This window comes from Bombus pascuorum, chromosome 4, assembly GCF_905332965.1.
Source record: "Bombus pascuorum chromosome 4, iyBomPasc1.1, whole genome shotgun sequence".
Lineage (NCBI taxonomy): Eukaryota > Metazoa > Arthropoda > Insecta > Hymenoptera > Apidae > Bombus > Bombus pascuorum.
The window spans coordinates 6,969,154-6,984,908 of record NC_083491.1 but is presented as its reverse complement, the minus strand read 5'-3'; the positions used below and the strand labels follow the sequence as shown (position 1 = coordinate 6,984,908).

Here is a 15,755-nt window from a genome sequence, read left to right as displayed (position 1 = left end):
AATGACAAAATAGCGGCGGAAACAGCCGCGATAGATGCAACAACGGCTTTCTATACTTCCTTTCTCTGCATCACGCTACACTTTTCCTGTCCTCGTATTCCGACAATCGAGAACTATACTCGTTATACCCGATATTCTTTGATCTCTACTTTCGTAATCGGGCAATTTGCGATATAACGAGAACGACGTGAATTTGCCTAACGATCGAACTTTTTTTTCTTTCGCAGAACGCTCGTGTAAATGGTCCCATGGTCTGTCACGATGCGGTCGACACTAACGTTGAATTGTAAGTGGATGAAACTTGGACACGTTTCGAAAACGTATTCGAAAAATGCATATAACCTGATTAGGGTAGAAATTAATTTTGATATTAGACACGAGTTTATGGCTAAATGTTATTTGAAAATAATTTCGAATTAATTTATTTGAATAAGATGATTTCATGAAGCGATCTCGCTTCGAATTATTTCACTTAGTTATCAAGTTAAATAATTTTTCATTTTTATAATAATTATCTATTATGGTTTATTACTTCAAACTACTTATATTATAATTCATAGAATTTGTCCAAGCCTAACGTAGACGATTCTGATCATCTTCTCTCTTTCTTTGTCTTTCTTGTTCTATTTTAATGTATCTAATTCTTTGATTCATTGATTACTTACATTCTTTCTTCGTAATATTTTTTAAAGATATAATTAACATTTTCTGCTTCTGCGTGACATGCAAAATACTCACAGGTGTCCTCGCGATGGGCCTCTTTACCTGCATTGGCGCAATCACCGTATCGATAGACCGTTCCGATAACAAACCCGTAAGTAGATACCGTAATCGAGCTGCGGCAATTAATTGTTCTTGCGTGTGCGCGAGCATCGTTGCCTCGATTTGTTTATTTTTACCAGTGTTAACGAATAAATTATATTATTAAAACGGAGAAAGTACACACAGGAAGAGAACTTCTTCTCTTTTTTATTGAAACACTTTTCATTTCTGTTGAGTTGATGAGAAATAATATCGGTTTTTTTAAGAACTGGAAGTAACAGGATGAGTTTCATAAAAATTCTTTTGCTTCAAAGGTAAAGATCATCGTATGAAATTTTATGGTATCAGTAAGCTTTACTGATAAATTAAATAAAACCTCTGTAATATTAGATATTGTGATTTTTTTATTCATCAGATATAGAGTATCAATAATAATTTATAATTTCTATAAAATGTTTACGTCTACAAGCTATCAGCAGAAGGCATCAATCTTTCGACTGCACATAATGCAAGGGGAAGAACTTTTCTTTTTTCATGTACAAGAACTCAGTTATGTAAACAGTGACCCCTTTTTGTTGAAACTCCTAAAACGTTTAACTTGGAAACTGTTTTAATCTAATGCACACTGCACACGATCCATAACAGTCAAGTTATGTACACTAAACGACTCTTCGTTGGCTGCAAAGATGACGTAAATTTTTAGCTAATATTTATCCAATTTCTTTAATCGATACTTTGCTTATACAAAAAATCGTTACAAAGAATCCTTCGTTGTAATATTAAGTCGAGTACTGAATATTTTAAATATTGATGTTATTCTCTTGTCGACTCAACGTTTTATCACTATAACAATCTATTCTATCACTATAACAGTTTACAAGACAACGTGTAGTCATTAGTGTGTTTGAATGTCTAACGTGAAACATCAACTAAATTTACTTAAATACTAATACATCAATTAACCAATGTATGAAACAAAACTTCAATTCGCAGGACATTCGATTAAGATAAAATTACACTACAATAGCTTTTACAAAATATCTAATTATTGTATCAAAAATTACAAACATTTTCGCAAAACATTCATGGAAACTAAACATAATTACACTGAAATTGAGCCGTGTACAATACAATTGGCGAATGAGATACAGCGAAATTGTAAAATCATTTTGACGTTTAAATTCATTTATTTCAAATATTTGATAAACAATTTAATAAAAGCCTGAAAGATAGGCAATCAAAATGCCAGTTGAGACAGTAAGAACTATAGTAGAATTATATTATAGAATTCATGGATATTGACATATCAAAATTGCTTTATAAGTAGCGATTTAACGCTAGTCACGTGGAGTTACTTGACTTCCACAAGATCTATTGTGACGGAGAAAATTTATCTCAATTACACCCTTGAGATAACTAAGCGGAGTAAGACGTTTGGAAACATGATGACCGAAACAGTCAATCATGATAGGAATTAATCTCAACCTCGAACAGCGAATATCCGTAAATTCTACTATACAGGGTGTCAAAAGTATGTGATTATTGTTTTTAAACTAAGTTGTGATTATTGACATTGACAGAAACCCAAAGCTTTTGAATAAGAATGAAAGAAATTGTCTCCTATTCTTGTCTCTCGATCTTTCTCACAAAAAGTCATTCTCAAATTTTCCAATAATTATGATATTTACACGAATGATATTCAGATAACACATAAAGGCTCTGTTATTTCATTTACATTTTTACAACCTCGCTACATTTCATCCGCTAGTTAAACCCAATAAATCCAACACACGATTCCTCTAACTTCACTTCACAGCCACCAACGCGATCATCGATGATTGCAAACGGCTGGCGGCCGTTGACGAACGGCTACGAGGAGACGATCGGAACGAACGTGTCCCCATCCAGCAACCTCGAGCGGAACGGTCCTCTTCACCCAGTTCTAGGCAAGCTTCAAGAACACATGGCGGCCTCTGAAAAACTGAAACCTCAACGGAAGGGTAAACCATCTTCCTATCACGACTACAATCCGCCCAGTATACTAGGCAGCTTCACGGTCCTCGGTCATGCTGCCGCGAAAGCACGCGGCGAAGCTCAATCTAACCACAATCATCCTAATAAACATGTCGCCTCTGAGACGCGGGAGTACACGTTCCTGGTCCCTCCGCCGAAAGACGCGTACCGTTTCGACCTGGACCAACACCGGAAGCCCATTTTACGAGACAGCTCGACGTACTTGCGACAGCCACAATTTGGCCCGCCAGTGCATCAGCCTCCGGATCCAATAAAGGCTGCTACGTATTTTATTAAAGGATATACCTCCACCACGAATTCTCCGTCACCATCTGCATCCACGAAAAATAGACATTACGCTGAACCTTACGTCCCTCAGTTGCTGCAACCACCCAGGTATCAGGTGAAGCCCTTTGAATCTCTAAAGGTATCCAACAACGCGAAGCCATATTTCCAACCACCTGGTACAGCGCCGGCCAACGATTTTGGAAAGGATAAACGACTATCAGATTACGATCACAGACAGAATCATGACAAGTATCCTGGACAGGCTCATAACGATCACGTTATTAACCCAGCTAGTACAGGGAACTTTTTTAGCCAAGTAAACCATCCTTCTCATTCTTTCAAGACGTCGTTCGAAAGAGATCCCGCGTTCCTGGTTCACGAGAGCCACGAAATTAGTTACATCACCCCACCTTCTGTCTACAATCCGTTCAACTTTAGACCTTCGTTGCCTTACGAAACCCTACTTCCTCCTGATGTGTATTCATCTTCTACTCCTGCACCCACTACTCCTCGTTCGCAAGAATCGAGTAAATTTCAACAACAAAACAGAGATGCTGTACAGGATTACAAGAGACCAAGTCAAAGTACTGCGAGTAAGCAAATAGAGAGCGGAATACAAAGTGAACTGCTGCCGACAGCAGGTGTTGGTAATACCTACTACGTGTCAGAAGCTCAGGATCTAACTCCACCACCCTCTTCATGGCCAGTTCCGAAGAACAAGTATCAAACGTCCGACATAAATGAGGTTCTACCTCGATTGAATCCTCCGTCAAAGTTCAATCAAGAGCCTATAGTGTCTAACCAGATCCCACAGGCACCAAAGGTAGTGTTTATCGGCCCTCAATCTCAGCAGCCACAGTTCCAGACCTCTGTTTTGCCGATCGATATTCGACCAGAAAGCGGGGAGACGGAATACGAGACTCCAGAAAGTATTTCACTGAAACATTTCAACGAACAACAATATTTGATCCAACAACAACTGCTGCAAAGAGATCGGCAAAGATTGGCTGAACAGGAGAGGCAACAGCAATTGGAGATCGAGAAGCAACAGCAAGAGGAATTAAAGAAGAGGCAAGAGGAATTGAGGCAGCTGTTGGAGCAGCAAAAGGAAGAGGAAGAGGCGAGGCTGGCTGTGGAGTCCGCGAGGAATCAGACGCAGGAATTGGCCAAAGTCACGGAAGAACAATCGCCTTACGCGATCCAGTTGGCAGGATACGAGATCCCGAAGGTTACCACGGACCTGACCGCGGTGATTACCGAGCAGAGCAACCTTGGCGAGCAGCCAAAAGTTCAACAGTCTCAGGTAGTATTTGTTCCCGTGGAAAGAGTGCTTTATAAAATATTTGGCTACGGAACTCCCGGAAACCGACAGTTAATTCTCCACGGCTTTACTTACGAGATTGGGGGACAGGTTGGGTATTGTTTGAACAAGGACAGCTTCGGGGAAATGCGCAATAAAGCAGGTTTCTTATATCGTAGAAAACTTTCGGAATTAATTTTATTGTGCTACGAAATACGGTTTCTCGTATAGTTCGTGCTAAAACCACTAGACATTTGTTTAGAGTTTTTCTTAGTTTGGAATTTGCTCGAAATGGAAGTAGGGTTTTTTCTACGTCAAAGTTATTTAATGATCTTTTTAATGGTTCTTTATTCAAGGAAGGAGGACTTTTAGAATTAATTAATGAGCATTGTAATAAAAATTCTAAAATACTATATCTCAAATGATTTAATGGAGTGGAGTTTGAATCGAATAATAACAAAACTCTTGCCAAATACAATTAACTAATCGCAAGATCAATGCTACACATAGGTCTTAACCACGTTTCCCAAATTTTTTAACAAACTTTTAAAATTCCATTGCAGGTAACCCAGCCCGACTACGTGTTCTCGGAGCGTCCCACTGGCCAGGGCCAACAGTATCAAGATCACTCGCAGAATCAGCAAGAGCAAGTGAATTATCGAGAACAGCAAACTGATATACGGCCTCACAGACCGCACAAGCCATCGCGTGAACACTATAGGCGACGAAAACCGAGTACCGCGTCGTACGAGCCAACGCCAACGGAAGCTCCAATCCAAGTTCCAGAAACCTCTGCTCCGGTGACGTTGCACGTTGAGGAAGTGCCTATACAGACGACCACCAGAACCACGCCAGAAACTGTGACTCTGGCGACAGTGAGCACGCAGAAGCCCAGGACTCGAAGACCAGGTTCTCCAATACGTCGAAGAAGACCAACGACCACTACTCCTGAACCTGTCACTGTACCAGCTGCAGAGGACTACCTGAAGTACGAAAAAGAAGAGGCGATACATCACGTAGACGCTACAAAACGAAAACGAATCAAACCTACGCAGTCTGCTTTTGAAGATACAGTGGCCGAGAAGAAGGCTAATATCAGAAAACGGCCTGGTCATAGAAACAGGGTGAACCCAGGCGAACCCTTCGAAGCTGAGATCGTCACAGAGATCGTTCACACTCCTCTAAACACGTACAAGAGTCCAACTGAATCCATTCAACCCTACAACGAATACACTACTCGTTTCGTGACCAATCAACCTAATCAACAATTCGATTATACGTCTCCAAAATTCGCGACAGTGGAAGATAGTACACAGACCATACCGCTAGAATATTACACCGAATCGACAAAGGCAAGACCAGAAGAAGATCCAAACAACGAAAGTTATAAACCGCAACAGGGTTTAGATGTGGCCACGAATATTCCCCTAGAGGATTTGTTTATCAGAACAGAGGGTAATTACTTCGATCGAGCGACGGTGTTACCCACTAGTGCAAGTATAAGTACAAGCCCGAGCACAAGCCCCAGCGTCACCACGATCGCCTCAACGACGACATCCACGGTGCAATTGAGCACGCAAGCGCCACCCTTAAGCTCTTCTACGAGCAGATCCCACAAGATCCGGCCGATCAGGTACGGGAACACGACCAGGCCGCGCTTTAGCATCAAGGACTACAAGAGCCGGATGGATTACAAGAGCAGATTAGCTCAAATTTCGAGCACGGAGCCGTCTGCGACGCCAGCGCCACACACGAAGCAAAGAGGTTCTAGTCTGAAGAGTCAACAAAGTCAGCAGCAGAACATAGAAGGAGCAAGGGAGACGACAGGGAGATACAAGTACGTCTCAAGGGTAAACTATAGGACATCTTCGCCGAATCCTCCAGTGGTGAAAGATCAAGAGTTGGTGGCTGAAGATACAGCTTCTTCCACGACCGAAAGAACCAACCGCTTTGTGCCAAAGAGAAGACCGATCAACGGTAACGTGTACAGAAGCAGAATCTCAGGAACCACCAGTAGCCCCAATAGATCCCAGAATCATTACGAGAGCGACTCTCAGTCGAAGCCAAGCACAGCCAGAGCCGAGAACGTGTTTTCTTCATCGGTTCGACGACGACCAGTGATGAAAAGCAGACTGTCGGCGCAGAGGGAGAGTTCAACCGTAGCGTACACGGATAGAAAAGAAACGGAAGCCACTGAAATGGCCGCGGAAGAAACCAGTTTCTATTCGTCGATCACAACCACTGGCACCACCAAAGTGGCCGCTAACGAAATCCCCGTTGAAAAGGAAGAACCAGCTCCCACGAACGTTCCGACGAGATCGAACGTGGACGAAGAGGTGAACGAAGCGGAAGAAAGTGAAACTGGACCGAGTTTTCACCCTGAAAATGAGAAGCCTGTAGGACCGGTTCATACCAGCACCGACAAAAGTGTGGACGAAAGTCAACTGAAGGAAACTAGTATCATCGAGCAACATTCTACAACGAAAACAGAGGAAACTACGATACCAAACGACAATAAAAGCACGGAAGCGACAGCAACGTTCGAAGTTCGATCGGAAGAGGAAGAATTGTTTGCGAAAGCGTCGCAAAGTGTGGCGGACCTGACCAGTTCTGCTTCTGCTCTTTACGACAAACCTGGAATGTTCAAGGCCGTGTCCCCAGAAAGCAGAGTCATCGCCTCGCACTTCAAAATCCCCACGGACGAGCCGACCCTCCCCATCGAGGCCTTCTTCCAGGAATTGTCGAAGAAGAGCTAAGTGAACACTTTAGAGCTTTTTATCCTTTCAAGAGATCTTTTTCGTAATCGAGAAGGTCGATGATGGTAGCTCTTTAGAGTACCATTTTTAGAGGAACTTTGAGTGTTTTACAGTCTACAGTACGTGATCGTGGACGTAACATTTCTTTGTGGAAATTAATCCAGGTATTAATTTGAGTTAAAAGGCGATTGAATGGTGATTTCGTTATTTAAGGAAGGTGATGGTAAGATTAATTTATTTAAGGAAAGAATGCTGTATTAATTATAGCAAAAGATGAAAGTCACTTACTTAGACTTTCTAAATTTCTAGATTCATTCTTTTCGTAAAAAACTTTTATATAGATCCAAGGTGTATCTAAAACAATTAGCATGTTTGTAGTTAATGAGTTTCATTTCCTCGACGGAGATTCGTTATTCAGCATAATAATATTCGACTCACATTTTTATAAACTCACTTTTTATAAACTAAAATTCTATAAAAGATATATGGTTTATTATGAGACATAAAATTCGAGGAAAACATATTAAGAGCTTTAGTACATCGCATTCGAAAGGTATGGTGATCATTATCTATTTTATACGTTCAAACATTATCAAGCTCCATAATCGTTAATAAAGAAGTTTGGACTCTCTCTCTCTCTCTCTCTCTCTCTCTCTCTGTCTGTCTCTGTCTCTGTCTCTTTCTATTGGCCCATTAAAAGTCAACGATGTATTAATATAATATTTGGTTCAGAATATTTCTCAGTTACTTTGTATTGCTGAATTATGTCTTCCAAGAATGCATTTCAAGGACTTTCTTGATATTTTTCTCGTTTATGTTTCTACCATCTCCTCTTCTTCTTTTTTTATTTTATACTTTCGATCTATGTAATTCATTTTACGAGAAAGAATTAATTTTCGCAGAGACATCACGTCCACGATCTCTTTTACTTTCCAAATTAAAAAGTTGCTCGAACGAAACAATATGGAAATTTTATTCTTCTTCAGTATGCTCTCCCCTTCACTTTTTCACTTTGTCTGTGAATTAGCACCGTTCATATTATCGTGTAAATAATTGAATTAAAATGCCAAAAGTGTGAAATTCATTAATCAAAGAATTCCTGGAATTACTACTAGTAGGAACAACGGCTCTCGTTTGAACGAAAAAATTGAAAAAAATGTTAAACGATATAATACGTGAAACATCCATAGAAATGTTGTTACATCAATTTGTTTCCTCATCGAGCGGATACATCATTTCTTGCGTTGTGTAAAAGAAATTGGTAAAATGGGAACATTTATAGAAATAAAAATCCTTCTTTCGGACGAGAAAAATAGAAAAAAATTGGGGAAATTGCAATAAATGAAATATTCATAGAAATGTTATTACATTGGTTTGTTTGGTTCTACACGAAAATAACGATTCTTCTGCGGATGTAGAAAAAAAGAAAATGAAAATGAAAAATTCTAAAGAATACAATATATAGAATATTTATATAAATATTACTAGATCGATTTATTTGATTCTGAATGAAAATAACGATCATTCTAAGAGTGAAATAAGTTGGACAAATTTGTGGGAATGCAATACGTACAATATGCATAAGAATATCGTTAGATCAATTTTATTAGATATCCTGTGATGAACATTCGTTTTACCATCGGATTAGTAACTTCGTGGAAAAAACATACCAAATGCACGTGCACTCGATTAGGTTTAATTAAAATTATCCTCACCCTAATCTAGATGTATAAATTATTTATTTAAAATCACATGCGCCACGTGACCATTGAATCTCGTTCGATTATCGCGCTGAAGCATCCCTTATTTTTAACGATGGCGTGCGATATAATACTGTTACTTAAGTAAGATGATAAAATAACGGATGCTAACGGGATGTTTCTGTAAATATAAGTAACTTAGAACGTCTATTCTTGTTCCAAGCTAATTCGATGCTCGACGCTGAATGTTATTTAACGCCGTACATGTTACGTTATGGATACATTGACGCTGCTGAAAATAGCATTGGACCGTCCTTAATGTTGATAACAATGTTAATATTAATAGATACATGAAATTATATTAAATTATATTATACGTATAATATTACAGAGGAGGATGTAATTTTCGGCATCGAAATAAATGGAAAATAACGTAGTGGAATCAATCTACAGATATGTAAAAGAGGAGAGAGAAATTCTACGAATACAATAGAACATTGTTCGTGTGCAAAAAGAAATGGACCAAAGAAGAATTTAACGATCCTCTTTCGTCAATAAGTGGAATTCCATGCTTCGTACGGTACCATTCAAATCGCTTCTCCCTTAAACAATAGATTCAAGAAAACGATATTTCCTGCCGTGTATTTTCCACTTACTTCGATCTGCCTTTCAAAAAATTATCCTCTTCTACGTCGTAATAAAAATCGTGGCAAACAACGTCGATGTGTCCGTTTCTACGCGGAACAGTGAAATAACGAATAAGGTCGGTGTATCGTGTTATTTATATATTAATTAAGCAACTCCATGTGTACACTGTAAATATATTATATATATATACAATAAATATAGAGTACATAAAATATCTCGTTATTTACATTATACGTTTACGTCGTCGAGCGAGGGAATGCAACGTGTTAGGTCACAAGTCGAAACGTATCCAGATAACACGGCATTAATGTTCCAGATTCCATTCACAAATCCGTTTAATGATCCATTTATGAATATATCAGTCCGTTTCAATCGGTTACATGAGCAGCCATTGACGGTCGAGTAAAATACTAGTTTGAGTAAAAGCTCCCTTTCGCTATGTAATTAAGTAAATGAGGACACCTTTTAAAGTGTGGGGTGAGGGGGTTGGGGGATCACACGAAGCACAGCACGGTCGCCCATCACATCAATTTTCTATCACACTCTGACGAAGACAAAATAGTACTTTACCCGGCTACGTGCATACAACATACATATGTATCTTTATTATAATAAGCGTCTCTTCGCCACGAAGAGGAACGCGTTAATCGAATTATTATTTCCTTGCAAAGTCCGCATTGCTTACATACGAATACTTATTAATAACGTATTACGTGTGTATATATATATAATAGGTGTATAGGCCTACGAAGATTACTTTGATTGTACCTAATTTAGAATTATGCACAGGCCGTACATTACACATCGATTACGCGCGCAACGCGAGATACACTAGTCGACGTCTTTCGATTAATTTCGTTAATTAGTTGTCCGTGTAAAACTCCCATTTTCGTAATTGACAATTAGTTTTTTTTTCTTTTTTTTTCTTTATTTCGTTTCTTCCTAATTTGTTCAGTCATCCAAGGTACCCTTGTACAATATTCGATATACGTATATACGATATATATATTTATTTTTATATGTACACACATATATATATATGTATATATGTATATTATAGATAACAATGTATCAAACTATCAGACAAAGTAGGCACACGCATACCAAAGTATTTACACACTGCCCGCGCAAGGATTCGCGCGAGCCAGAAGTGGACGTTGCAGCTAAACTTCCGGTATATGTATATGCACATCGATAAGTATTCACGCGCGAGTACAGTTCTCTATACACGACGACAGAACGTTCAATGGGGGGGAGGGGGGAGGGATCGATGTATCTACGCGTATAGATCGCAGCAACAAATTGCTGCCAGAAGTTCGCGAGGGAAAGTAGAAACGACTATCAAACGGAAAAGCAAACCTGAGATTCGCGAATCTGGTCGTCTAACTTCGACTTTAATCGAGCCTAGAGCAAAAATTTGTGCGTCTGCAATTGAATATTTGTCTTGTTCCTGTTAAACGATGCGTTGCTGTCGTAAAGATGTTGGTCTTTCGACAATTTAGCAATTTCGATTTTCATCCTTCTCGTTATAAGTATCTTTTAAATAGAATCAACAGTAAAGTACAATTTAGCAACGAAGAAGTAAAAAAATTTTTCCGTGAAAGGGAAACGATTATAATTTCACGACCTTCATTTTTCTACGCCTTTTGGATATAAAAATGCGACCAAATAATAATGGACGCATTGTTAACGTTATGGTGGTGACGTCAGTAGAGAACAATGGGTTAAAATATGTAACAAACATGTCACGGCGCATGTTTTCAATTGCCTATAACATAATCGTATTAAAAAGGTAATTTATATTTTTCAGGATGTACCCTATCTGTGTTAAAGTGTTAATTGAGAAAGTATAGTGGTACAGTAAATCGATTAAAATATAGTGAACTCACATTGTGGCTAAATAATGAGTCATTGTTCAACTGAAATATTTTATTTTCTCATCCAAAAATCGTGAGCAACATTCGGCTTTGTAAAGCCATATACTCGACATTTTATTTCAACTAATTTATATATAATCGATTCTATTCAGAAGCTGTTCATAATTCTATTATATTTTCATATCTTCGTAACGAATACCTTATCTACATTAGCATAATTCCAGTGAATTTAAATTTTGATACAAAACAATATATATTATTTGCTTCCGCTTTGATTTTTACAATTCTTATAATTCCGAAATAAATGTCGAGTTTAATTCGCAAGAGGTTAATGTTTATTTTTAAGGAATTATCAAATTCAACTATATATGAGAAAGAAACGACAGAGACAAAGGCGTCAGACGTGAAAATTTTTACTCTGGACTGTTTTCTTCAAACTAATGCGTAACGATTACTAAGTTACAGTTTTGGTCTATAAACAGATTGGTCCTTGTACGAAACTACGCGGGGGTAGTTTGTGTCGCGAGTGCGACGATGAAACGCTCGACATACGCCTAGGAAACGATGCTACATGCTTATCGATGTACGACACAATCCGCTCGAGAGCTCGTTCTCTCACACTAAGATAATATATTTACTATGAAACCGCAGGCGAAGAATAATCCTTTCGGTCTTAGCAAAATTTAGGGCAGACATGGGCAACTGGTGTCTGTACGGGCAGAGGAATTTCTACTGTAACCTACGGTAATACGATTTACGAGCACAGAAATCATGAATTCCATGGAAATATGAAATTGGCATGCGAATTAAATATATGTAAAAATATTAGAAATTTATTAATATGTTTTAATTATGTAGAGATTTGTTTCTACATTTAGAAACATTTTAGAAATTATTTTTTCATTATATTCTATTTCAACGATATTAGGTAAAGTATATTTAAAGGATTTGTAATATTCGTTACGAAGAATAACAAATGTTAATGAAAATTTTCTACACTCCATATAAAAATGTATTTTTTTTACAATCTGTAGACAAACTGGATCATTTAAGCGTAATCTTTCTTTCTCCTTCCTTACGGTTCTAGGCTTCAGAAAGATCTGCAAAAATTCTGTGATACTTATCGTATTACAGAGTCGTTTCGATAAGTCAAGTGCTTGAAACTTTTCTCAATGGAAATAAAAATTCTCTTGGATCAAATGCAACGGTGAAATTTCGCTTGGATTATCAATGACCTAGTTTGCTTTGGAAGTGGTTACTATCCTTTAATGATTAAAGTTATTGCAATTTTATCAAAAAATTAAATAATTTTAAGCGATAGTCTTAACTCAGATCTAATCAATGCACCTGTACTCACACTGTTATCATCAACGAACAGACACGAGTTGCCTATGTCTTTTTCGAAACACCAGAATTTTCCAAGCCCACCATCTTTCGTGTTCCGTGAAGAATTTTTTAACGAATCGATTTCACGTGTTCCGATCCGACAATCGGCAAACTACTATCAATTAAAATGAAGATAATACCAGAGAAATACTAAAAGAAGTGGAAGCACAATAGCACGATCAGGCTTCGATCTAGAGGAAAAAGAAACTGCCTAATAAATTTGCAACTCAGGATTCATTTTCTTTTACATTCGTTTCTAATCGACATCTTCGATAGAGCTAACGTCGAAATTATATCAAAATACGAGGACCTTCTCCTACTTTTATTTACGCGTCGTTACAAATCCTCACGTGTCTATATACAACGAGAATACAAAATGGTAGCAATGTAACAATCAGAACGGTAGAATTTTTTTTTAAAAACGTACTAGAAAAAGGAAGTTGCGCGATATACCGTGTGTGTATTGTATATATATAAATACGACGTTATTATGTATACATATAATTCACGGAAATACTTGTCTCCTATAAACCTGTTCTCCATTTGTAGACAGCGTTTTACGATATAACGTAACTAAAGCTGATATCAGGTTTCTGATGCGCTATGCTTAACTATCGTCAGTCCTTCGGCTCGGTCGCTGTTTTCTTCTTCTTCGTTTACTTAATTTATCATCTAAAATCTAAATCTAATTCGGTGCATATAGTTGTTGATGCGAGCAATGATTCATTTCCTTTAGATTCTAAGCTTTTACGATGCCAGCGTGTCATCAATGATTGGTTTTATTCGAAGGCAATCGGACCACAAATTAACTTTAGGTCTACCCTGAAAAAGTGAAATTCAACGTTTACGAAACGTCACACGAAACACATACGCGATTGCTCCGAAAAAAACCAATAATATGAAACGCATTTGTCGAAGACGACGTTATATTCGATAATAAAAATTGTGAATAATGATTTTTGTAAAATTACAAATCCCTGAAGGAAATTTACCTTAAAATTTATTTTTAAAATTAATAATAAATATTATTAATAAATTATAAATATAAAATATAATAATAAATATAGAAATTAATAAATATTTTGAAATTAATTTACTTAAATTTATAATAAGTTCGTTCTCCCGTCTGATTAAATTCATAAACTTCGAAGATTTCGGTGACGTGCAGATTTTTTCAAGAAAATCAACCTCTTCTGTTTCATTTAAACTTTAATGTGATACTTTACAAATAAGATTACTGTTAAAAAAATAAGAGATTAGGTCTTCCATATTCTTGTCTATCATTTCTTCAAATGGAATTGAAAATTTCAAATAGGAAAGTTCTAGGATGAAGAGATTTTGAATGCAATTCGTGAAAAATTTCGAGTAGAGAAGAAATGCATCGCTCTTTCAAAATCTATCATCTTTCGTGTAAAACAAATCAATATATTTATTTACTATTATTATTATGGACTAAGATTTTGTTTTCCAACTTTCTAGCATTGCAGACATATGAAAGGTTTTGATATCAGAACTGCAGAAACGAGAGAAGGATAATAAATAATAGAAATTTGCATAGGAGTGACAGACGTAATAAAAATGGTAGCGGCTGTTGGCGTGATTCGTATTCAGGAAGATGCTTTTAAAACGTCAAAGTTTCCAACTTTTAGTTCCTACGATATTAAGTTGAACTGCGATGAAAGAAAGAGAAGAATTACTTTTCGACGAAGTATGATACTGTAGGTTCGCAAACATCATGAAAAAGAAAAAATTCCTTCGTTAGATCTGCAGTAAGCAAAAAAGTCATTCTGAAGCGGTCATAACGTCAAGAAAATTGATTTCGAATTTATTGTCCATTGCGAAAATGTTATAAAATTAAGCATGTATTTCTGGAAACAATTATAAATAATGCAATTAAATTAATTGGACTCGAAACAATAAAACACTGAATTGATTCGATTTAGTACACCGGAATATATTTTAAGATTGAAGAAATTTTGTTGAAGATTAATTTTTCCTTCGAATTAAGAACTTGCGTATAACTTGTCAGTAGAAATAACGTGATTCGATTTCATACTGTTAATCCGAAGCATTTTAATCCACGACTAATAATCTACTTTCCTCGTCTTCGTAACTTCAAGACAAAAGACAAGGAGGACGAAACAATAGATAGGACAATTAGCTGATTTCCAAGTGTTTTAATCTACTTATAGAGTTACTGTTATACAAAAGTACCTAATAAATTCAATTTGTTAGCCCTAGTAACTTATGTCTTGTAACTTGTTACATTTTCTAATAAGATTAGTTCAGTCGTGCAAGAAAGTGAAGAAAGTAAGGAAAAAGATCATAGCTTGCCACGAAAAACTCGGATAAAAAGAGCATGAAACGCGAAGTAAGTGGAATGCACCAAGTTACCCGCCATACTTCGCCAGATGTTGCAGAATAGGTGATTTATGGTTTAAAAGTGTTAGAAAATTCATGTAATGAAAACTCAGTGAAGAATAACGTAGAATATCACACGGCTGAAGTTACTCAGTAGCACAAACGAAAGCTTTTATCTTAATGGAATATATAAATACTCGACAGGGTGGCGAAATGGGCTTCCAGATCTGTTTTTACGATCAATAAACGTATCAAGGCATTTCTTATTCACCTAACTGAACTTCACACGGTGATATCTCTATGTTTCCTTCCTCGATGCAATATTTATTCGAATATCAGGTTGTTCTTTCTCGTTTCATTTCGTTCTGCCTTTCTTTCCCAATTATTCTTCTAAAACAATACATTTGTGCATTTTCTAAAAGATTTAGGTCCATTCAAATAATCAAAAACCTAGGAATCCTTTCTATTCTTTGCACGCGATCGAAGTAAAGCGGAAGACGATTTCCTATAATTCTAATTCTTCGTTTCTGAAGCTGAAAATCTGTCAAATTTTGCAAAAGTTCGAACGAACTTATTACGTTTATGAGATGTGCAATTGGATCTACTTTGGTAAGTAAAACAATTTTAGTGAAAATTCGTTCGGATGAATGTTATACGATTAAGA

The 15,755-nt window shown here is 37.1% G+C and overlaps 1 protein-coding gene across 1 annotated transcript; it reads left to right on the top strand.

Annotated features, from left to right (window-relative positions):
* Positions 1–200: 200 nt before the first annotated feature.
* Positions 201–7,567, top strand: LOC132905977 (protein PRRC2C-like). The gene is made up of 4 exons (XM_060957775.1): positions 201–286; positions 741–814; positions 2,579–4,366; positions 4,927–7,567. The coding sequence occupies exons 1-4, from the start codon at positions 241–243 to the stop codon at positions 7,117–7,119; spliced, it is 4,101 nt and encodes a 1,366-aa protein (XP_060813758.1). The 5' UTR covers positions 201–240; the 3' UTR covers positions 7,120–7,567.
* The last annotated feature ends 8,188 nt before the right edge of the window (positions 7,568–15,755 follow it).

Bases quoted from the DNA above. Each gene is read 5' to 3' on its own strand.
- LOC132905977 (XM_060957775.1), top strand. From the start codon at position 241: ATGGTCCCATGGTCTGTCACGATGCGGTCGACACTAACGTTGAATT. The intron at 287-740 runs GTAAGTGGATGA...AAATACTCACAG, and splicing joins GTCGACACTAACGTTGAATT to GTGTCCTCGCGATGGGCCTC. The intron at 815-2,578 runs GTAAGTAGATAC...TTCACTTCACAG, and splicing joins ACCGTTCCGATAACAAACCC to CCACCAACGCGATCATCGAT.